Below are 24,346 nucleotides of genomic sequence, written 5' to 3'. Positions count from 1 at the left end.
AGGAGCGGCGGCGCCGAGGAGGAGTGGCGGCGCGCGAGCGAGGAGGTGAGGAGCGCACCACCGCGCGGAGGTGACGCCAACCGAGAAGAGAGGCTGGCCCAAGCCAGGCTCCATAACAACGGCCGAATCTGGCGTTTAACCCAAGCCAGGCCCCTAGCCCCTTACAGGTACTAAAATTGGTTTCAGAAAACCAAGTGCTGGTCACCTAACTAACACAGCTTTTCTTTGTAGCCTTCTTTCAGTCCACTTATATAGTAGTTAGCTTTTTACAGTTAATACATGGCCCACTTGTCTCTCTCACAGACTTTCTTGGTTCTTGTGTCCAAGCCGGCTGTAAGCTTACAGCCCGCTTTTTCTCTCTCTCCTCCCCCCTCTTCTCCACCTCAGCATTTAGTTGGCTTATAGCCTGCTATTATACTTGCTCTCATAGAAGCTTACCGGCCGCCTGTACTGTGAATTTATGTAATAGTGAAAGAGATTCACCACACAATCAGCTCTAGTGGGAGGGGAAAGGGCATTCCCGGATTTTAATGTGCAAGATCACCACTCACCCTGGGGGAAGGAAAGGGCACGGCGTTCCGTATCTAGAGCTGTCGGGTGTGCGCAAGCTGGGGCTGAGATAACTGAGGGCATGCTTGGTTTCCCGGCAAGGTTATCAGACCTCGCCTAGCTTCACTAGCACAGATAACAAAAAAAACTTGCTAGGCGAAGACAACCATTTTGGCTCTTCTACACCAACAAAGAAAAGCTAGCTAGCATAGAAATCAAGATAAGCTGGCTATACATCCAAACAAGCTGCTAAATCTAATTCCTAGCTTAGCAAGGTGATACAGTCCTTGGTAAAGGATCCAATCCAAGTATGCCCTGAGTGGCCGGCGCGCCTGCTGCAGGTGCTTCTGGACGGAGAGGGAGACGTGTTTCCGTTCCACGCCTGGGACTGGGACACCTTCCTTTCCACGTGGAGGTGTGGGGGCCCATACTACTTCGGGCCCAGATACAGATACTCGGAACACTACTGGACTCTCATTTTTCCGAACTCAGCCCAGCCCATTTGCCAGTGCCCGCAGCACACGACTTGGCGGCTCGCCTCCGCCGCGAACCGCAGCGTCTCCACCGATGGCGGAGGCGAACGTGGCGGCGGCGTCGCTCTTCGGCGCTGACAGCCGTCTCTGCTCCGCTGACATACTCGCGCCGCCTGAGGCTAGCGCTTTCTCCGCCTCACCCATTTCTTCGTCCGCGCCTTTTGTTGTGGTCACTGACGGGTCCTATTTCGTTGTCGATAGGTCCGGGCAAGGATCGAGGTTGCCGCGCTCAACTTCCTCGCCGCGCTCGCCTCCCCCTCCTCGCCGGCCATCTCCGTCCTCCCCCTGGTACGCCAGTTGCCAAACCGACTCCCCCACATTCCTCTCTTACTGCGGTGCGGTGATGGTTCTGCGTGCTTCACCCATGTGTATACGATCCCAGTTCACATGACCATGGCGAAATGTGTTGCGAATTGTATGTACACTGACCAATCCAGTGGGTAACAGTGCAAGTTGCAAAACATTCTGAATGAGTTGCTTTTCCCATGGCAGATTAGCCGGAGCTCTGCCAACTGCAGCCTGCGCAGCGGGTTGCTGAACGACGTTTCATCGGTTTATCTCTCACACACCGTCTGTAAGAGGTCTCTGATGCGCAATCCAAAGGCGTTTGTAAGAGGTTGCTATTTGTTCCTTCAGTACCACCGGACCGAAATTATCCTCAGCCATTTGTTCTGCTGCTAAAATAGCCGTTTATTGTTGGATAGTATGGAAGGTCATGGAGATGTGCTACAAGATCTTGGGGGAGGGGAAGCTGGTCCACCAACGGGAGTTGTTCTACAAGCTCCTGTCGGACTCACCCAAGTACTTCAGCTGTCAACGTCATGTCAACCAAGCCATTCAAGGTGGACAAAATTCCCCCAACCCATTTGATTCTTGTTTGACTAATGTGTAGTTTTGTAGTAATCAGTTTGGTCCCCTCTTCATGTGCAGATGTTGTTTCCTTGCTCCGGTGTACAAGGCAGAGCTTAGGAGTCATGGCATCAAGCAGAGGGGCACTGATTGGGCGCCTTGTGTTGCATGTGTGCTCCATGATATGTCAACATATGTCTTGACTATTGGAATTATCTGTTGAGGAAATACGTGATAAACTCTTGTTTATCTTTTCACAAAGCACCTAAACTGCATGTTTAAACTACCTTAGGAACCAGATGAAGAACAGATTGACTGCTCCATTCTTGGAGCTTCAGGGCATGCAATTACAGGGGACCTGAACCTGTTGAGCAAACTAAATTTGTCTTCAGATGCTCGGTATATCATTGTGGTGGAGAAGGTACCAATCTTACTGCCACAATCTAGTAATGATTTGTCTCTATAGTGTATCCTTCTAGCTTATAGGTTACTTGTTTGAAATAGGATGCCATATTTCAGAGGCTGGCTGAAGATCGCTTGTATAATCAGCTCCCTTGTATCCTGATCACTGCCAAAGGATATCCTGATATTGCGACAAGGTTGTGCCTTTCTTTTTTCTTATGTAGGTTTTACTTGCTTATGTAATGGAGCAAATTTGCATCCAAATTCTTTATGATAATGTTGACAATATTTGGTTATCTGATGTATTTATCCCCTTTGTCTTTTGCTGTTACGATACAGATTTATCTTGCATCGACTGAGCCAGACATTTCCAAATATGCCGATTTTTGCATTAGTGGATTGGTTAAGCCCTCTCCTGTGCTCATCACTATATAGTATACCTGACTGATATCCTTTCAACCATATTAGATAGCATTGATTTGTTTTTTTCAGGAACCCAGCAGGGCTTGCTATAATGTGCACTTACAAATATGGAAGCATATCAATGGGTCTGGAGTCATACAGATATGGTACTTTATTTGAGTGATCATCAGATCCTTATTCTGCGCATGTTGCCGAACCATGTGAATCTTGTTCTCCATTTTCAGCTTGCAACGTGAAATGGCTTGGGATGAGAGGAGATGATCTGCAGCTTATCCCTGAGAGTGCGTTTCAAGTGCTGAAGCCACGTGATTTGCAGATTGCCAAAAGCTTGCTGTCATCAAAGTTCCTACAGGTGTGTATTTGGCTTCTCAACTTTCAAGTAATGCTGTTGTGTCAGAAGCTGCAGTTTTCAAATTAGATAAAATTTTGGGAACATGGAGTCAAAAGTCAGCTATTTGTTTTTACATTTATCTTTGGGACCATGTGCAGTATGAGAACCAACTGCGAGAATCTTGGGCAAAAGTAACCAGAAAAATTTCAACCTAGTGACCAATGAATGTTGCTAGTGCAGATTTTATATGAAACTCTTGCAATAAATCAACATGCATAATTCGCATGGCAAAATGTTAGTGTTGGACATGCAGCATGTATGAATTACCTGCGACCTCAATTTCATCAGGCATGGAAAAGCTTAATTGCCTGGAATCTAGTGTTTGTACCTGACCAATCTGAATATGGAACTAATACGCCCATGGCCAATAATAGAACATGTGTTATACATTAAGGATGACCTGATATCATTTAAATAATTAGTATTGTTCCCGGTAACCCTGATGCTTTTATCATTTGGCCTTGATATCATTTAAATAATTAGTATTGTTCCCGGTAACCCTGATGCTTTTATCATTTGGCCTTGTGACACCATAAAATTTAGATTAAGGCGCCTATATGATTTATGGTGGTTTTCGGCTGTAGGAGAGTCACAGAGCTGAGCTGACACTGATGGTGGAGAGGGGCAAGCGTGCAGACATCGAAGCTCTCTACTCCCATGGGTTCGATTACTTGGGGAAGTACATCGCGAGAAAGATTGTACAGGGCGATTACATCTGACGCTGCCGTGGGTGCTGTCTGTTTCTCTTCTTGTATTGACCGCTGGAATGTTAGCATGGTTGCATACTTGCATGTGCCAATGAGCTGCATGGACTATATAGTAAGCTATGTCCAATGCCTGTAGATTGAAACAATGATTGATACTGGAATGTACAATTGTACATAAATACAAAAGATTTGCTTCTTGTTACTCTAGTCAAATATCGATCTTGATTACGGTTGGGGTCTGCCACCTTGCATGACCAGACCACCAAATAAACAAGCTCATTCTGGTGAAACCGTGGAATCCGAATGAAGAGGCCGCGATGTTCACTCATTGGCCACTGAATCACACGGGTTTTCAGTTCTGATCTGCAGTGCTGGGGCATGGTGCGGCCGATGCATCTGTGGATGGCAGCATGCAGCAGCAGCGATCCATTTGTTGTGAAACGTTGTCTCCAGGCGAAGAGGCACCTACACACAACAGACGCCTCTTCTACTAGTGATCTCATCTATGAGACAGTTAGGATTAGTAGTAGATTAGCAGTTAATTCCGTCACCAAGGGGTCTGTCCTTTGGTGAACGGTTGTCTCTTGAAGACACCCAAGTGTATATAATCCATTTGGCAGATCAATGAAAGGGAGTAGTTTCCAAAAATCTTGTTCATTTTCATTCACTCTTAACACGTTATCAGCACTGCTCTACTGGACAAGACAGAGAACGACGACGCAGAGGCAACGTGGCCTCTGAACACACATCGGTAAGCATGGCGAAGATAGACTTACCGTCTCATGTTGTTCGTCAACTGTTCTTCGCACTTCGCCGCGTCGGTGGAGTTCGCCGTGGCCCGATCCACCACCACGGCCACCATGGACAACGTCGCAGCGTCTTCGAGCGCCTTGGGCCTCGTGTTCGCCGCAACAGTGCCCATGGTCATGGCCATGGTCCTTTCGGCCGCCTCTTCGACTCCGCTGTTCGTGGCCTCCGTTCCAATACGGTTCCTCACCGCCGATGGATTCTTGTTCGTGGCCGCCATGCTTCGCCTCCGCGCGATCTTCGTCTGCAGAGCCAGCCACAATCTCCTCGCCTTGGCTTGGACGGTGCCGGCCCCAGCAACGATGCGTCACCAGTCGTTGAAGCCCCGGCGCCGTCCGTCGATGAAGTGGTTGCCGAGCCCACACCCGTCCCCACGTACATCCCAATGGAGCCAATGTCACCGGCGCCGTCACCGCCTCGCTTCTGGTGCGACTTCTGCAAGGATTTCACGTCGATCCCGCACACGCTCGAGTACTCGTACTCGCTGCCGACGCCCACACCAGCCTCTTCGACTCCAGTGGCGACAGGCAACAGCGTCCCCCCGCTTGATCCGTGGTTTCTGAACACGCGGGCTGCTCCCGCGCTTGACGCCGCGAAGATTGAGGAAGAGGACGACGGCATGGTGTCTGCCCCCGGCGTCGGCAATCTCTTCAACACCGGCTGCATCGGCGACATCTTCAACAGCGCGGCGAGATCGGGCGTCTCGCCGTATTTCTTCCTCGAAAGGGCCGGACCCTCGGCTCCACCTCCGGCGCGCGCGGGCCCCTCGGCTCCTCCTCCGGTGGCGTCTCCACCCACGGCTCCTCCTCCACCCGCGACTCGCGCGGAGGCTGCGGCCCGCATGAGGGAGCAGGCTCTTCCGGCGGCTCCTCCAGCCTCTGCTGAGGGCAGCGCTACCACGCCCCACTCGATTCGCCGCCTCCTCGGTCGCAGGGTGGTCGCCGTGGACAAGCGCCCGGGGATCCGCCGGGGACATGGAACCCGGCCATGCTCGGCCTCCCGTCGGCGGAGGTGCTCGGTAGCGGCTTCTACTCCCCCGACGAGGGAGAGTCCTCCTCCACCTGAACATGGCGAGCATGGGCGGCGCAGTGGACCGGAGCGGCGGTGGCTTGTGACGGCGGCGGTCTCCGAAATCGGCTGCGGCGGCGAGCGGTTAGGGTTTCAACCCTAACTGCCGACCCCCCCCCCTTTATGAGGCTGCTGCGCGGGATGGGCCGGCCCAAGGCCGATGCCGTGGCCTCCCTCCACTCCCTGCGACTGCCCGAATGGGCCACGCTGGGCCGAAAATCAAAAATGGGTTCAATCCCATTTCAATGGCCTGGCTGGCTCCTTTTCTTCTTTTTATTTATTTTCAGCATTAATTCGTCAATGACTATATTAGTCTCTTATAATTATGTGCTGTAAAATTAAGTACTCTTGTGTTTAGTCACTGACTTTAACTATAGTTGTACTTGTGATATTTTATCATTGTAAAATATCCATTTATGATATTATTCAAAGTATTTGTCCCTGTATGTATGGCAAATCCAATAAATAATATCCTTGTAATGACGACCTTGATCTTGCAAATTATTTTGCAATCGATCATTTTATTTAAGCCCCTTTTATGCTTTTATAACTTTAAAGCACTTAGCGCTTAAATAATGGATGCGACATTTTATGTATATTTTCTCATCAATTGTATAACGTGCGTACCCAACATCACAAATGAGAACATTTGGTCTACATCTTTTCACAAAGATGACTACCATTAATTCGCATTCCTATTGGCCATACACAAGGTAGCACCATAGTTGCTACTGTGGGATGTACACTAAGTCCACAACTTAGTGACTATCCTCAACGTGCGTACCCAATTCGTTTGCGAATTGACTAAGGTCTTCATCATTCTTGATGACTACCTTAAGACGTGTTTATACAACTTGCATAATTACCTGGCATCTACTGTTAATATAGACTATGCCCAATTTGAGGTCTACACTTTTATGGTGACTACCTCCATTATTTAATTATGCACATGAGATCTTTACAATATCAATAATACAAGATTTATCTTGTATCCATTTTGCATCCCATAATTACAACACACCACAACATTTTAATAACTTAAAATGTTTTGATGGTTTGCCTCATATAGGATCAATGACCGTCAAAGAGTTTGATTTGCTTGCTCTAGACGGCCACAATTATCCCACATGGGTTGTGGACATAAAGGTTAGTCTTGCGTCCCGTGGACTTTATCGAGCTGTGTCACCACCCGAAGAGGGTGTTGCACCTCTTGATGATCAACATGTATACACGGCCCTATATCTTATTAGGAGCCATATTCATCCTGATCTTAAGGCTGAATACTTGTTGGAAGAGAACCCACGAAATCTATGGAATTCTCTTAAGCAACGCTATGAACAACAAAAGGCACTTGTCCTGCCTGCGGCCAACTATGAGTGGACGCAACTTTGTTTACAGGATTTTAAAACTGTGAGTGATTACAACCATGCTGTTCATAGGATTTGCTCAAAGTTGCAATTCTGCGAGAAAGAACCTACAGATGCGGATAAAATAGAAAAGACTCTGTCTACTATGCTTCCCTCTGAAAGGATTCTTCAACAACAATACCGTGAAAGGCGTTTCCAGGTTTATTCTGAGCTTATTCAAACTTTACTTGAGGCCGAAAAACATTCTGAACTTATGGTTTGGAATAATCAGCAACGCCCCGTAGAATCTGCTCCATTGCCTGAAGTACATGCTTACACTCAGAATAAACCCAAATTTGATGGTGGACTTTCTAAGACCCATCATCAGGAAAATTCTAAGAAAGGTAAAAACAACGCAGACGCAATAAGAAATCCCAAACTCGTGTTCCCAACAAGGGTAAGAACATTTCCAAAAATAGGAATGACAAACCTGTGTGTCAGAAGTGTGGTTGTTATAGCCATACTACAAAGAAATGTCATACCCCAAGTCATCTTGTTGATCTCTATTTAAAGTCAGTGGGTCGCGGACGTGCTGCACCAGGACAGAAGTATGAAGCCCACTTCAACATTCAACCTGACACCACCAGAAATGAGGCTTGTTGTTCGCAACAAGTTCCAATGGAACCAAGCAGCAACAACATACGAGGAGGCGAGGATCTTGCAGATACAGAGAATATGATCGTGGAATATGCATCCAACGACATATTTAGAGACTTTGAATAGGCTCCCAATCCCTTAGATTCTAGTGTCTTTATGTCCTAGTGATTATAATAGTTAAAATAATTTATGTCCTATGTGTTGTAAATATTTATTAATGTCATCACTATTTGGTTTGAATATCCAATAAATGTAATGTACACATTTGATATTCAATAAAGAAAGTATGTATTCTATATATCACCAAAGAGTTTTATATCAAATTCTTTATTCATATATAGTTTCTACGGGGGTCAATCTGATGGAGGAGGAATTATGCCTAGTGGACAGTGGTACCACTAATTCTATACTTAGAGAAACAAAGTATTTCCAAACTCTTACAAAAAGACAAGGAAATGTTTTGACAATCGCTGGGCGCGATGCTACGATAGTTGGCTCTGGTCGTGCCACTATTATACTCCCCATGGGTACCTAAATTACAATTGAGGATGCATTATTGTATCCCGATTCAAAGCGTACCTTGTTAAGTTATAGAGATATCCGTCAAAATGGTTTCCATATAGAAACCCGTGATGACAATAATGAGGAAATTCTCCTTGTTACTAAAAATAGCGGATATGGCAAACGAATTGTTGAGAAAATTCCCTCTTTCCCGTCTGGATTGTACTACACATACATCAAACCCGTACCGCATGTTGCGTACAAGGTAATTTTTCAGAATGTTGACGCATTCAAAATTTGGCATGAACGCCTTGGCCATCCTGGTATAGGGATGATGCGAAAAATTATCAGCAATTCTAAAGGTCATGAGTTAATTACTGCTAAATTCCCGAAATCTTCGGATTTTACGTGCACTTCATGCGCTACAGGGAAATCGATCATACGGCCATCGCCCGTTAAGATCCAAAATGAGCCACTAAAATTTCTTGAACGCATTTAAGGAGATATTTGTGGCCCCATACAACCAAGGTCTGGACCGTTCAGGTACTTCATGGTTCTAATAGATGCATCTACTCGATGGTCTCATGTGTGTCTTTTGTCCACACGTAACCATGCTTTTGCAAAAATTATTGCTCAAGTTATTAGACTTAGGGCACATCATCCTGAACATCAAATTCAATCAATTCGAATGGACAATGCTGCTGAATTTTCCTCAAAGGCTTTTAACGATTATTGTATGGCTTTGGAAATTCAAGTTCAGCACTCTGTCCCATATGTCCATACACAAAATGGTTTAGCAGAATCTCTTATAAAGAGACTTAAACTCATTGCAAGACCCTTATTACAAAATTGCAACCTACCAACTTCATGTTGGGGTCATGCAGTCTTACACGCTGCCGACTTAATTCAACTGCGACCAACTGCATATCACGTAGTCTCCCAGTCTCCCCATTGCAATTAGTACGTGGGAATATGCTAAATATTTCCCATTTGCGAAAATTCGGTTGCACCGTATACGTACCGATCTCACTGCCTAAGCGTACCTCTATGGGTCCACATAGGAAACTTGGTATCTATGTGGGATATCAATCTCCATCAATTATCAAGTACCTCAAGCCTCTTACAGGGGACTTATTCACGGCCCGATACGCTGACTGCATATTTAATGAGGACCATTTCCCGGCATTAGGGGGAGACTTCAAGTACCAAAATGAATGCCAGGAAATCATCTGGAATGCCCAAGGCATTCCCCCCTCAGATCCACGTACTCTAGAGACTGAACAACAAGTTCAGAAAATCATAAACTTGCAACATATTGCAAATAACCTGCCAGAAGCATTTACTGATTATAAGGGTGTCACTAAATCCTCTTATCCTGCTCGAAATGCGCCCGAAAGAGTGGAGGGTACCAATAAAAACCATTCAACTCCCACTTCCAAAGAAGAGGGGGAGAAGTACGGCCGCTCCTAAGGATAAAGCTACAAGTAAGCGTCCGAGGATATCGAGGGCAAGATCCTCCAAATCAGTAAATCCAAGTCAACCTCAAGTTGGTAGACACCCAATAGTGGATAAAAATCCAACATCAGGACCAAATCCACAACCCGGATCAACGGTGCATCCAAATTCTGATCCTGGGATATCGGAACACCCTGACTCCATAGTTTTGGGAAATGTTGAGTCAAATAATGGGGTGAAAGAAATTTCCATCAATTACATAGATTCTGGAGAATCATACGATCGTAAGACTACTGTTGTCGACATGTACTTCTCCGCAGCAATTGCAGAAATCTTTCTCAATGATCCAGATCCCAAGACCATGGCAGAGTGCAAAAAGCGCTCGGACTGGGCTCAATGGAAAGAAGCAATTCAAGCTGAGATAGCTTCGCTCACTAGAAGAGGGGTATTCACATCTGCAATACCTACACCTTTCAAAGTCTTTCCTGTAGGCTTTAAATGGGTTTTCGTCCGAAAACGGAATGAGAACAATGAGGTGGTGAGATATAAAGCGAGGCTAGTAGCACAAGGGTTCACGCAGAGACCTGGCATTGATTACAATAAAACCTATTCTCCAGTAATGAGTGGAATTACTTTCTGATACTTAATATCATTGGCAGTTCAAAATCATCTATCTATGCAGTTGATGGATGTGGTGACAGCATATCTATATGGGTCACTTGATTCGGACATATACATGAAGGTTCCCGATGGAATCCAAATCCCGAATCCAAACGCAAATCGCAACATGTATTGTGTAAAACTACAAAAGTCATTATATGGCTTGAAGCAGTCGGGACGAATGTGGTATAACCGACTGAGGAAATTCCTTCTAAAGAAAGGATTCTCTAACAATGATGATTGTCCATGTGTTTTCATTAAGAAATCTCGAACGGGATTTTGTATTATATCCGTGTATGTTGATGATTTAAATATCATTGGTAGCCCAAAAGATATAGATGAAGCACGCAAACATCTAAAGAGAGAATTCGAGATGAAGGATTTAGGTAAGACTAAGTATTGCCTAGGCTTACAACTTGAGCACCATCCTTTAGGGATTTTAGTGCATCAATCAGCCTATATCCAAAAGATATTGGAGAAATTTAATATGGATAAATCATACCCTAATAAAACTCCGATGGTTGTTCGTTCCTTAGAAATAGGGAAAGATCCATTTAGACCACGGGATATTGGGGAAAAGATGTTGGGACCAGAGATCCCATATCTCAGTGTCATTGGCGCACTTATGTATCTTGCAAATTGCACCAGGCCTGATATCGCATTTGCAGTGAACTTACTAGCTAGGCATAGTGCGGACCCAACTCACCGTCATTGGACGGGAGCGAAGTGTATCCTCAGATACCTTAATGGCACAAAGGATCTTGGTTTATTCTTTAAGAAAAATCATGATCCCAGTATGATTGGTTATACTGATGCTGGTTACTTATCTGATCCTCATAATGAAAAATCCCAAACAGGATTTGTATTCCTACATGGAGGTACAGCTATTTCATGAAAGTCTTCTAAGCAGACTCTGACAGCAACCTCTACTAATCATTCTGAAATTATTGCTCTATACGAGGCATCACGAGAATGTGTATGGCTTCGCAGAATGATTAACCACATACAACAGTCATGTGGTATTGGTTCAATCGAATCACCTACAATTATCTATGAAGATAATTCTGCTTGTGTTACACAGATGCAATCAGGTTACATAAAGAGCAATATCACTAAGCATATTGTTCCTAAACTGTTTTATCCCCATGAATTACAACAAAACGGGGAAATAAACATCTTGCAAATCAAGTCATGTGATAATCTCGCTGACCTATTTACTAAGTCCTTACCAACTTCTGTGTTTCAAAAATTAGTACGTGGAATTGGTATGCGGCGACTTCGAGATTTGCCAGAATCAGGGGGAGACATCTCCTAAATGTTGACCTGTACCAGCATCATATTATACTCTTTTCTTTCACAAGTTTTACTTATAAGGTTTCTTGTTAAAGTTTTTAATAAGGTAATATTAACATAAGCATGTGTCATGTTTCCTATTTTCCCCACCGGGGTTTTTGTGGGAAATATCAAAGACACATATTGCCCTCACAACTCATACATGGTTTTTCCCTAGAAAGGTTTTTCATGTGAGTTATCCAAGAGGCAATACCAATAATATATCGTCATATTTTCTCCTAATTTTCCCACTGGGTTTTTACAGGAGTTTTAGCGACATATCACTTTATATTGCTTCTCATATTTTTCCTGAAAAAGGTTTTTGGGGAAGTAATCTATATGTCGTATCTCCAATATTTTCCCCACTGGGGTTTTTAATGGGATACCAATGACATAGTGATTTATTTAAGTCACACTCATATATGTTATTTTCTCCTTTTTTTTCCTATAAGGTTTAAAGGAGTTTTTATAGCATATCTATACATAGATATTCCTCAGATTTTCCCCACAGGGTTTTTCGAGGAATCTAAGCTTACGGCTGCATTGATCTCAAGAAAGATTCAATCAAGGGGGAGTGTTGTGAAACGTTGTCTCCAGGCGAAGAGGCACCTGCACACAACAAACGCCTCTTCTACTAGTGATCTCATCTATGAGACAGTTAGGATTAGTAGTAGATTAGCAGTTAATTCCATCACCAAGGGGTCTGTCCTTTGGTGAACGGTTGTCTCTTGAAGACACCCCTTCAAATGTATATAATCCATTTGGCAGAAGAAAGGGAGTAGTTACCAAAAATCTTTTTCATTTTCATTCACTCTTAACACCATTCATCGTTCTCCAGAAAGGTGCCGGTCCCAGGAAAGGAGTGGGCAGAATGGACCATGGTCCGTGGGGCCACCCTCGCGGCGCCACGTTTGGTGCCACGTCGGCGCTTCTCGCATGCACACATGCACATGTGTCGGAGCACCTGAGGCCGCCGACTCCGCCGCCCGCCACCAATGACGCGGACGACCCAGCAGCATTTCCGAGCATTCTGACATCCAAATCCAAGTTTTCATCCGGCCTCTGCTGCTGACATTTCTTATCCTGCCTCGCTCACTCGAGAATGAGCTAGCGTATCATCGATCGTGCCTGCTGTTACGTTACATACATACATATATATATATACTTGTCCGAGCACTGAACATACTCACTGACACACGCGCGTATACTGATGAGGCTGAGAGTTGTATACGTACTAGAGTCCTAATAAGTAGTATAGTATCATGGATCGATCAAGGAGGATGCTGTGCTGCGGCGGCGTTTCGATGTCCATGTCGTGCCCCGACGTGGTCACCATATGCGGCCTCTTCGCCGTGCAGTGCATCTACGGCCTCTACATGATGTTCCTCAGCGCCCTGCTCGCCGCCGGCGTCCCTTCCCTCTTCATCATCGTCGTCGCATGCGCCGCTTCCTCCATCGTGGTCCTCCCCTTCGCCCTCGCCCTCGAGAGGTATGTACGTCGTATGTGGGTGGATGCGTGCGTCTCTCTCTATGGCAGTGGCACGCGAACGTTTGGTTCATCAGCTCCTAGTTCTTTTAAATAAAAAATAAAAATAATTTCTCGTTAGCCGGAGCTTTATTAAACGGGACTTTAAATTGTTGCTTGTTAATTAAGATTTAGCTGATTTAGTCCCTTCATGCATCGCCTTGACTACAGGAAGAAATGGCCCAAAGTGTGGAGCCCCATGTTGGTTGTTCAGCTCATCATCATTTCACTAGGAGGGTGAGAGATCAATTTCCTCTGAAGTATATTTTTTATTTTTATTTTTTCAATACTTTTGTGCATGCCATGCTTGATTTCCCCAAAATAGCTTATACTGATTTGGCTTAGCCCTGTTCGTTTCATTGAAATTTGGTTTATGCTAATGCTTATGCTTTTTTTTTGCTGTGAGAGGAAAATACCATTCGTTCGTTGAAAATCATAATTAAAAGAGATATATATCCAGAAGTTATCTTTAGTCCTTGAAAGAGAGAAACTCAAATGAACGCTTGCAGTACTAGTGGCATTTATCTGCTGTAAGGATGTTCGATTTGGTGCATCGATCTAGACTCAGCATCCACAATTCATGGCTTCTTCTTGGTACCTTGTACATTATTAATCCCTCGGTGTGTATTACACTACTTGGTGGCCGATTCCAACATTATTGTGTAGGGTGTCAATATACCAAGTCATCATGATGCTCGGTGTCGCACGCACCTCGCCAGCGATCGCCTCCGCCATGCCTAATCTTTGCCCTGGCTTCATCTTCGTCATCGCAGCCTACCTGGGGTCAGTGTTGTACAGACTGAACTTTACTGAAACATGAACGTCAGTTCACAAAATTAAACATGTATACATGTGCAGTCCTAAGTCCTAACTGTTGATGTGTTATTAGGTTTGAGAGGTTCGACTGGAAGTGCAAGTACACCAGAGCGAAGATCTTGGGCACTCTGGTGTGCCTCAGCGGGGCAATGTGCGTCAGCTTCCTGAAGAACCCTACTCCCAGCGTATCCGTTCCCGGCGATGATGAAGAGCTCTCAGATGGCAAAGGCAGGCACGATTGGATACTTGGATGTTTCTGTCTTCTGACTGGGGTCATAATCTTCGCCTGCAACACTGTTCTGCAGGTAATTAAGCAATAGTCACTGTCAGGGGTCTGTAGAGTAAGCAATTCTTCTATGCGTCTGAATTATATTTCTAGCTGAATGTGGTGCTGCTGGTCTAGGCTGCAGCTCTGAAGAGATTCCCTGCACCGTTGTCTATCTGTTCCATCACCGCCATGATGGGGTCGATCTTCAGTGCTATCGTCCAGGTCTTGATGGAGGGGAAGCTCACTGCAGGGACCGCTGACAACCTCAGCAGGATCATTGGCGAAATTGTGCTTGTGGTACACATACACATCTATCTATATCTACTGAATTCAGACTTTCAGCACATGATATGCTACGTTCTTGTAACTTGAAGAACTGCAATGAAAGACTGAAGAAAGTGAAACGACTACTTCTGCTACTGTAGGGAGGCGTGGTGATCGGCCTGTGCACGGCATTCCAGGTATCAAGCATTGGGCGCAAGGGGCCTGTACTCGTGTCCATGTTCAACCCATTTCAGACGGTCTTCTCGGCGTTCATCTGCTTCATTTTCTTCGGACAATGGATCGGCTTGGGATGGTAATGCACGCCAATTACAGGGATGCAATGCTGCTGCATGCTCTGAATTCTGAGCCGAGTCCAGCTAACCAGCACACTTATTTACACCTAATGATGTTCATATCGTTTCCTTGCTGCAGCTTTGTGGGGATTGTGCTCATGTTTGTTGGACTGTACGTGGTGCTGTGGGCGAAGAATAGGGAGGACAACATGTTTGACGATCTGACAGCACCGTCTGAAACCGGATGTGAGATAGAGAGTTCACTGCTGCAATGATAAGTCAGGCAAAATCGTCTGACCGCGCTACCCCGGTGCAATCGTTTAGTGTAATTAAATTGCATCTGGATGTACATCTGATTTTGTTTGTGCTTGGAATCAAATATGCTTGAAATTTCTTCTTTTTCGTTCTCTTTGCTGAACAGATCAAGGATCGTTGACAGTCTTGTCGGATTTGCTACAGTTCTTCCGTTTACCTGGTATAACTATCAAGTTGACCCGGACAGTTTTGGGACGAAGTTAACACGCGCAACATATCATGTGTATGAGGAGCGCGCGTCCTCGCCGGCGTCGTCCCCGCCCCCCGCCCCTGCTTCCACCACCCACAGCTGGTGGCTCCCACCGCCTCCCGTGCCTTGCCCCGTCCTCCCCTAATTAGTAGCATCGTGACTCCTTAGTCACCCCCGTTCCGACCACCATCTCCCGCTGCCCGGCTGCTGTCTTGCCCGTCACCACCGTAAGTCACGACGTCCCCAAAGCCTCTTCTACAGTTGCCAGTGAGTGGATTCTCTAACCCCAAAACCCCCAACCCTTTCTTCTTCCCCCCGGCGAGCGTCGGCGGATGGGTCGCGCGGCTTTGTCGACCTTATTTCATATTTTTTTCCCACTTTCTTTCTACTGCCACCATGTGCTCGCCAAACACTGGAGAACGTCATGTGTACAGCGCATTTGGCAAAACCAGATGACCCAAACAGGATGACCCTATCTTAGTATATTTCAGCATCAAACAGGAGCACTCGGCCGGGAGCCAGGGACCTTATGGGAAAAATGCACCTGGGGTTGGTCTAGCATCGTTTGGCCAGCTAGAGCGCATTCGATCGCTGCTGAGGTTAAGGAAGAACAATAATTTAGGGCTTGAAGAGAAAATTACGATATTGAATACCCTCAATTAGCCATGATCCTTTATATTTATATATAGGGTAAGAGGTTTATTTCTGAGCTAGAGTTCAGTACATCCTGATTTGCAATCTTAACCAACTCAAATGCAATTTGGACAGTTAAGGGTCACCCGGTTTTCACCCGTTTTATGAGGGGAGGTTCTCCCAAAGATCGTAATTCTATTATTTGGGCTCTAAATTAAACGTTCCATGCATATATTTCGACCATCTCGACGAGACCTATATAACGGTGGAGTCCGATCACTAATTTCAAGCTTACCAAAACCGGACCACCTGGTTTGGAAAATCAGGTCACCTGTTTTTTTCCAGCTTACACAAAACTGCCAATTTTGGTCGCAAAAACTTTCGGCACAGCTGCAAGTTGAATCGACTCTCTGAGAGTTACTGAAACAGGAAGTGAGTAAAACATAATCAACTCCTATGCGAATCCTTGCAGGAAATGCTAATAATTAATGAACCAAAAGACAATATGGTATGTATTTGCACCACAAGATCGTACTTTATATATGACTCTTGTCTACAATATGGTATGTATTTGCACACGTTGAGATGACCATAGAAGTGTGGCTGGCACAGAGATTCACCAAAAGACACTCACGGAGCAAGCATTGAGGTGACCTCAGTGATCTCCACTATCGATTTGATATATCAGACGTTGATTTAGAATGCTACCTCTATTGAGGATGTTGTTTTGGTAGAGAATGCTTCTAATGATTAGCAAGTTGATACACATGTGACAATTAAGGAACCCATCATTCTTATAATCATCGACGATTGCCCTACCCATTCCACGACCGAGGTCAACATAGAAGAGTCTCAGTTGATACGGGATCCAATGATAGAGGCAACTTCTCTTCTGACCACTCCATCTAGCTCACTACTGGAATCCACTAGTTTCGCCCTAGAGTGGAAATCCTAGGGAAAGGCACAAAAAATGGTAGGGAAACATGTCCCTAGGATTTTTGTGGGGAAAGCTTTCTAGGCAAAGATCTCGCATGCCCTCTTCCTATACATCCCACTTCTGCATTGACCACAACAACAAGACACAATGTAAGTCCTATGATAGATAAATGCTTCATCAGAGTGACCTCTTGCACAATGTAATGTGTTAAAAGATTTGAGCAATGCTGGTAATGATGGGAAGCTCAATGAGGATGCAATGTAAGGCTATGCAGAATGCCTGAGACATGATGGTTGTGGTTTCTTTGTCCTTTCTTTAGGGGTTTGACTTTGTTGTGATTGTTTGGTTTGATCACGCGTTGAGAGAAAGTTGTTATTAGTATATTTGTATTAGTTAGTTGTTATGGCGCTGTTGCTACTAGTGTTGTTTTCTGTTGTATCCCCTTTGAGACCGTTGTTTGTCCAGTCTAGGCCGTCTTCTTTATTAATATAATTGGCAGCTCCCCTGCTTGATTTGTTAAAAAAACAATATGGCATGAGAAATGATTGAGTAAAGTATTGTATGAAGTGCTAGAAAGGAACATATAGTGAATTGGTGATAACAGACAAGTTAACAAACCATGTGCTCCTGCTTGACCCACAGAGAAAGTGCATCATGAGAAGGTCGTATCACATTCATAATATACTTGTTGACATCAAGAGTTCCCCCAAGCACTTCACAATGCATCAAATTATGCTTTCTCCAAGACAAAAAATGCTCCATGTGAAGTGCTTGAAGGGAACTCCTGGAGACACCAAGTGTGACTCTACTAACCTCTACCTTCCAATTCATTATTGACTTGGTGTGCAAATTGTCTAAGTGCTACCTAGAGTTCACCCAAACACTTCACTAGCCGCCTAAAGTAGGTCCACGTTGTGCATGGCCTAGCTGATGAAGTGTTTGGGAGGAACTCCGGGAAGCAACCGGCTACAAACTACGAAACCAACTATTTGGGCAAAAATGTTTGTTGGCATCAAGAGTTCCTCCAAACACTTCACATTGGTCTCAAGACTACATCCGCCAATGTGAAGTGCTTGAAGGGAACTCTTGATAACACCAAGCGTAATCCTCCTTATCAAGACATTTTACCGATCCACACACCTGTGAAATATTGCTGGGTAACACCTAGAGTTCCCCCAAACACTTCACATTGGTCTCAAGACTACATCTGCCAATGCAAAGCTCCATGTGAAGTGTTTGAAGGGAACTCCTGGTAACACCAAGCGTGACTCTCCTTATTCTCAATACATTTTACTGTTCCACACACCTATGAGATATTGTTGGGTAACACCTAGAGTTCCCCCAAACACTTCACTAGCTAGCTAGGTAATCAGATACCACATTGTGCAAGGGCATACTATGGTCTAGCTTGTGAAGTGTTTGCAGGGAACTCCAGGGGACAACCAACCAAGAACTCCAAACCCTAAAACATGCGTTGGACTTCACCTATCTTGGACGATGAACATAGAGAGGTGGTGCCTGGTATTTATAAGATGGAAGAGCTGGCTTCTGGTCTCTGCATGCTCTCCAATTCTTCCTCGTTCGTGTACACGCCTGAAGGCACATGCATGCATTCGTTCTACGAGGAGGTAGTTTGAATGGATGCACCTGGCCGTGATTGCTGCAGGATTAATTCCGGAGGGAGGCCTAATAAGGAATCTCTGGTGGGCACGTGTGATATAGTGCTGTGAGAGCTTGATCGAATCCTAGAAAATTCAATAGCTCATGGAGGGAACGTTGCTCCTGTTGTAACCATGCACAGTTCTTGCATATCCAAATGCACAAATAGATAGGAGATCCAAGAATTCATGTATCATTTCAATGCATCTGTGTCTTTCTCGAGTTTTATAATTCCGTTTTTTTTTACCCTTTCTTCGATCAGTTGAGTTTCCCATCACCTGAAGGCTCGCTCAGGCCTTAGAAATTGAATGTGACTGCAGTACTGGAAAACAATTCTTTTATTTAAATTGCGGTGGTCAGGATTTGGGCTCGAGGCCTTTGATTCTAATGCCATATTAAGTTGTATGGGTCAACTAGTTTAACCTAAAAACTTACACTTACAAAAAAGATGGACAATTCACCTATATACACGCATGAGCTTACAAGCACAAACAAATTGGCCCTGCACCAAACCCCTTATTTACTTGGATGCAGCAAGTTTTTTGCAGCATTTTGCTATTCAGCAGGCTTTGATCACAAGTGAATACTAGGGGAATGTTCGTGCCCTTTATTCCCAAGTTAATTTGGGGTGTAGTGGTCAAGATAGTTACGTGCAAGGCATGAGGTACATGAGACTTCTAATGGTGCATTTGTGGATTAAATGTTTTTGGCGGTTTTTTGGCCCGATTTGTGATTTCTGGAGATGGCTCCTTTTTTCAGCCACCCCTAAAAATCTATTTGTAGTGTTGGCTCAAGTTCTTAGCCATCTCTACGGATTGTTGATTTGTAGAAATAGAAACGTAGAAGCAGCTGGACCAGCCACCTTTATAAAGGCTTCCTAGCCTGCAAGCACACAAAAATCGCCTGACATGAGACTTCTAATGGCACCTTTATGGATTAAAACTTGCTATTTTTGGCCCGATTTGTAATTTTTTCTAGAGACGGTTCCTGTTTTCAACCACCCCTAGAAATCCATTTGTAGTGACGTCTCATGTTTTTAGCCGTCTCTATAAATTGTTGATGTGTAGAAATAAAAAAAGTAAGACGGCTACACCGCCGCCTTTATAAAGGCTTTCTAGCCGCCTATAAATACTTTCTGTGGTAGTGCCAAGTTGTTTGGCTAATTATTAATTATGCAAGTAGTGATGGGTCTAACAAAATTTCACAATGTATCACAAATGTTTGGGAGATGGCTAAGGGGTTTTAGCAAGGTTTTGAATCCACTAATTTTGCTAGGAGCAGCTGCAACTCGTCGGTCACTACGGTGTAGCGGGAATGATATTGTTTCCAAAAAGAAAAAAAAAATAGTTCAACTTTTGGTTAAGCACTGGCTAGATATCTAGGCTATTAAGTTGAAGCCGGCTTCACCGGATATGGTTATAGAAGTCTCACAATAGTTGGCGCATGTGGGTAAGGAGATGTCTTCTCTAAGACACATGGTGACTTTCTAGTTTACGAACTGATAGCCACTAGAATGTATCAGATGTTTTGTATCAACTTGAAGTAATGTTTTGTATCAACTGATAGACACATGGTGACTCCGATGTTTTGTATCAACTTGAAGTAATGTTTTTAAAATTTAATAAAAAGCTTCCTGTAACATTAGAAAAACCTGTCCAGGTTCAGTGTATATAATAATAAGTGACAAAGGAGATAAAGGTGTATACTATCTCGAATATATAGCTGATCTGAAGAAAAGTTCCCAAACTCCATTGACAAACAAGGCGTCCAGGTTCAACGCCTGGTGATGTTTTCCAACGTTACATATACAACAGCTAGCGTTCACCATCAAATCAGGCATCAAGGCATCGGGATCGGGTAGAGAGAGAGAGCGCATGCATGGATATCCCAAACACTGTTATGTTCTAGCTGATTTGTTATGAGACAAAACACTGTTCCGGAAAAACAAGCTGAAAAAGACGACTAATTTGTTGTAAGAGAAAAACACTATTCCGGTTAAAAAAATAAACTGAAAAAGATAGATTATTATAAGAAAAGCGAACAGGGCCGTAAGAAGAAGAGAGAAGAGAGCTCTTCATCAAGATTTCAAGAATGTAATCAACCCCGCATCTAGCCCGGGAGAACATTATCAGAGGATTCATTCCGATCCGCGCCCCCTATTTCACTTCTCGTTTTTTTATTCTGGATTATGATCTTAGCATTTTTCAACACTTAATCAGTGGCGCTTGAGATCACCTTTTTTCTGTTTAAAAGATCAGTATTGTGACTAGCAATGATATCGTCACACGTGACAGTAACTGAACGAAAAGCGCTGAAGGGGTGAATGTATCCGGCCTAATCACAGTGTTGCATGCCATTTTTATACGGAAGTGTCGGACGGACGCACGAGTCCAGAGGCCTGCAGCGCCTGCTGCACGTCCACACGAACGCCTACTGTACATACAGGTAGGGACCGCCCACGCCGCTCTCGTAGGCTTTTCTGCTTCCCGCGCCCCTCTCCGACCTACTGCTCCTTGCGCTTCCCAGCTGCGCCGCTCGCCTGCTTCCCGCGCGCACGCAGGGATCACCTGCGTCCCTGCCGCCATCCCCGTCCACTTATATGGTTTTCTCCCTACAACACGGCGCCTTAGCAGCTGCAGCAGATAGTCGTGGCAGGTGGATTATATCGTAACATATGCAACATTAGATCTACTTTTGTAACATCGATATGAAACACTTGCAACATATCTCGGAAATAGCCGAAACACTTGCAATCACTAGTGCAGGATTGGGTGACAGTCCCAGTTAGAAAACCCCCTCTAATCCCGCCAATCCGAGACTAACGGCCCGTCCTTTAGTCCCGGGCCTCACAACCAGGATTGAATGGAGCCATTTAGTCTCGGTTGGTTATACCAACCGGAACTAAAGGGGCTCCAGGCCGGCGCCTGAGGGCGAGCATCTCCAGTCCCGGTTGGTATAACCAAACGGGACTGAATATCACTTTTCTTTTCTTTTCTTTTACGGTTTCTTTCTATTTAATTTGTTTTCATTTCAAATAGTTTTCATACACGCATTATATGTATATGTTGTAATATTGTACGTCGTCCATAAATAAGAATAAAATTAATGAAATAAGAGTTTATATATTACAATGATCATCCCCATTCATCAAGTTCATACAAATCATAATAATTTAAACCAAGTCAATACAAACTAGCTAGCTAGATGTTCAATTTACACACCAAAGTTGATGCAAGCGCAAGTAGATCACCGCCGACTACGTCGTATTATGTACTCGGTGAAGTGTAGGTCACCGATTTTGTATCCACAAATATCATTGACGTAGAGCAACGTATTAAGTAGTGCACTCTCCCTTGCTTCAAAAGTATGAGCATAGGGTCTACTAACGACGGAAAGCAGTAGTCGAGAAGCCAGTGGGTCAGATGATCCCCTCTTAGTCATAACCAGCTTTTCCTGAAATCCTTCCGTAGTGAGTGTTGGCCATTCATTGGCATATTTCCAATCAAAACCCAATGCATACATTGTCTGGTTTAGAATGGCTTCAAAGCTACAATCTACATAGGTTAAGTCATAGTCCTCAACAATGTTGGTAGAAAAAATGGATATAAGAACAAAGTTTTCCAATAAAAATAAATCTAGAAATAAGCTATGAGTTTGACTTCGATTTTACCACATCATTTCGGTTGGTTCGAGCAATTCTTGCACAGAAACCCACACCATCATGATACAAGCCCGCATCTATTGCTTGTATCGTCAAGGAGGATAGTGTAGGTAGGGTGTACTCAATATTTGTAAGCTTATTCAAACATGCATTGACAACATATTTTTATGCAATAGATTTCTCAGGTGCCTTTATTTCTATCTCTGAGATTTGTACAACACCTGTACCTCTCCTAGCGGCGATGAAAAAGCCAATTCGATATTGGACCAATCGACCATTATCTACATCAAAGCTCTCAGTATCCACTCCCTCAACCCAAAATATGAAAGTGTCTCTTCAAGCCAAATAATTGGGTCAATTACCTACGGTATATTTAAGAAATACATATATATACATATCAGAAAAATATATTGTGTACAAGCATATTTAAAACATATTAATGTATTAAAACATATATCGTTGCTTACTATGCTAGGATGATTAAACGGTACAGTCGACAACCTTGGTTCGAATTTCCAAGTAATACAATAGCCTCAACTCGGGACAATCGGTTCAGGGAGACATCCAGCCATCTCTTCTCACTAAAGTTAATATATAAAAATTCATATTACTGGAGTCAATATATGAATTCATACATCAAAATTCATATATTCATATATATGTATATACAAAATATCAAAATTCATATATATCACTGAAGTAAATATTTTTCATATACCAAAATATCAGGCACTAAAGTCTATATATCAAAATTAACATGTAAACCCTATATATCAAAATTCATATAACAGGACCCCACAATATGCATACCATATATATACAATATATCACACTAAAGTTAATATATCAAAATTTATATCACCAAAGTCAGTATCTTTCCGCATATATATACATATCAATTTGTATCAAAATATATCACTAAAGCAAATACAAGTCCGATCGAATACAAATAGCTAGCCAATTAGCTTAAGTTATTAGGGGTGAGTGCTCGATTTCACACGGTAGGAAGGGATATGATGAGACGGGGTTGACACACCTGACAGCGTAGCAGCGAGGCGAGGTCGGAGACGATCGAGGTCGAGGACGGAGACGAAGGCGCCGACGGAAATGACGTGGAGGCCGGAGACGAAGGCGCTGGCGGAGAGGAGGATAAGGACGAGGCTGGCCGGAGACTAGGACGAGGATGCCGCCGTGCGCGTCGGGGAGACAAGGATGAGGGCGAGGCTGGCACGACCGGAAACAAGGACGAGGGCGCAGCTGCGCGCGGCGTGAGGATGAGGGGGAGGCCGACCAATTCGAGTCGACGGCGAGGGAACCGCCGCCCGCACCGGAGCCAAGGATGAGGACGAGCCACGCACCCCTGAGCCGAGGACGAGGGTGAGCCACGCGCTCTAGAGCCAAGGACGAGAGGTCGAGGCCGACCGACCGCCGGTGGACGAGGATGAGGACGAGGGCGCCGCCGCGTGCGCTGGAGACAAGGACGAGCCGCGCGCGCCGGAGCCGAGGACGAGGGCTAGCCGCACGCGTCGGAGCCGAGGATGAGAGGTCGAGGTCGGCCGGCCACCGGTGGTCGAGGACGAGGGCACCGCTGCTCGGGCCGGGGAAACGAGAACGAGGGCTCGTCGCGTGAGCTGGAGAAGAGGGCGAGGTCGGACAGGTGCACTGCGCGGGTGGCGAGCGGTGGGGTGGTGGATCGATCCGGTTTTCTAGGTGGCGGCGATTGTAAGGTGGAAGAAGAAGAGCAGAGACGAGTAAATATAGGCCCACAACCTTTAGTCCCAGGTTGGACCAGTAACCGGGACTAAAGGCCTTTAGTCCCAGTTTTTGGCCCAACCCGGTACTAAAGCATTCTTTTGGCGCGCGGCGAAACTGCTGCCTACCCGGCAGTTTCGTTTCCCGCCCATGCAACAATGTTTAACATTTTCTTTAACATAAATAGGCTAAAAATTAGCAATTGCGTAATAAAAAATATAGCTCAAAAATTGCAATACAAAAATGCTTTCATATACATTTTATAATGCTTTTGTTTCATTACATGTTTAATAACATATGCTATAAATTATAATTACATTTTAAAAATTCAAATTTCAAATTTAAGAAATTCA

General features: G+C 44.6%; 3 protein-coding genes across 4 annotated transcripts; all 3 read left to right on the top strand.

The window, feature by feature from the left end:
• Positions 1-1,066: 1,066 nt before the first annotated feature.
• Positions 1,067-4,061, top strand: LOC136472176 (meiotic recombination protein SPO11-2-like). 2 transcript variants are annotated; one of them, XM_066469912.1, is made up of 11 exons: positions 1,067-1,200; positions 1,284-1,370; positions 1,575-1,698; positions 1,787-1,924; positions 2,013-2,101; positions 2,224-2,352; positions 2,451-2,530; positions 2,673-2,735; positions 2,826-2,902; positions 2,981-3,108; positions 3,732-4,061. In XM_066469912.1, the coding sequence occupies exons 1-11, from the start codon at positions 1,117-1,119 to the stop codon at positions 3,864-3,866; spliced, it is 1,134 nt and encodes a 377-aa protein (XP_066326009.1). In that variant the 5' UTR covers positions 1,067-1,116; the 3' UTR covers positions 3,867-4,061. The 2 variants fall into 2 exon arrangements, with proteins under 2 accessions (XP_066326009.1, XP_066326008.1); XM_066469911.1 differs by having other exon boundaries at positions 2,436-2,530.
• Positions 4,062-6,803: 2,742 nt separating this feature from the next.
• On the top strand, positions 6,804-7,814 carry LOC136469128 (uncharacterized). Its single transcript, XM_066467445.1, has 2 exons — positions 6,804-7,532; positions 7,653-7,814. Exons 1-2 carry the CDS (start codon positions 6,804-6,806, stop codon positions 7,812-7,814), a joined length of 891 nt encoding a protein of 296 aa, XP_066323542.1.
• A 5,128-nt stretch (positions 7,815-12,942) lies between these two features.
• LOC136472175 (WAT1-related protein At5g47470-like) lies at positions 12,943-15,121 on the top strand. The gene is made up of 7 exons (XM_066469910.1): positions 12,943-13,169; positions 13,377-13,442; positions 13,872-13,988; positions 14,095-14,326; positions 14,425-14,586; positions 14,715-14,866; positions 14,986-15,121. The coding sequence occupies exons 1-7, from the start codon at positions 12,943-12,945 to the stop codon at positions 15,119-15,121; spliced, it is 1,092 nt and encodes a 363-aa protein (XP_066326007.1).
• Positions 15,122-24,346: the final 9,225 nt, after the last annotated feature.

Source organism: Miscanthus floridulus, chromosome 8 (genome assembly GCF_019320115.1).
Source record: "Miscanthus floridulus cultivar M001 chromosome 8, ASM1932011v1, whole genome shotgun sequence".
NCBI classification, from domain to species: domain Eukaryota; kingdom Viridiplantae; phylum Streptophyta; class Magnoliopsida; order Poales; family Poaceae; genus Miscanthus; species Miscanthus floridulus.
Note: the sequence above shows the minus strand (reverse complement) of the source record. Positions and strands in the feature narration are given on the sequence as shown.

What these genes read in the sequence shown, in the direction of transcription:
- LOC136472175 (XM_066469910.1), top strand. Translation starts at nt 12,943, where the DNA reads ATGGATCGATCAAGGAGGATGCTGTGCTGCGGCGGCGTTTCGATGTCC. An exon ending in GTCATCGCAGCCTACCTGGG is followed by an intron (nt 13,989 to 14,094) that starts GTCAGTGTTGTA and finishes ATGTGTTATTAG; the next exon opens with GTTTGAGAGGTTCGACTGGA. An exon ending in CAATGGATCGGCTTGGGATG is followed by an intron (nt 14,867 to 14,985) that starts GTAATGCACGCC and finishes TCCTTGCTGCAG; the next exon opens with CTTTGTGGGGATTGTGCTCA.
- LOC136472176 (XM_066469911.1), top strand. Translation starts at nt 1,117, where the DNA reads ATGGCGGAGGCGAACGTGGCGGCGGCGTCGCTCTTCGGCGCTGACAGC. An exon ending in TTGGGCGCCTTGTGTTGCAT is followed by an intron (nt 2,102 to 2,223) that starts GTGTGCTCCATG and finishes AAACTACCTTAG; the next exon opens with GAACCAGATGAAGAACAGAT. An exon ending in TATCCTGATATTGCGACAAG is followed by an intron (nt 2,531 to 2,672) that starts GTTGTGCCTTTC and finishes GTTACGATACAG; the next exon opens with ATTTATCTTGCATCGACTGA.
- LOC136469128 (XM_066467445.1), top strand. Translation starts at nt 6,804, where the DNA reads ATGACCGTCAAAGAGTTTGATTTGCTTGCTCTAGACGGCCACAATTAT. An exon ending in AACTCGTGTTCCCAACAAGG is followed by an intron (nt 7,533 to 7,652) that starts GTAAGAACATTT and finishes ATTTAAAGTCAG; the next exon opens with TGGGTCGCGGACGTGCTGCA.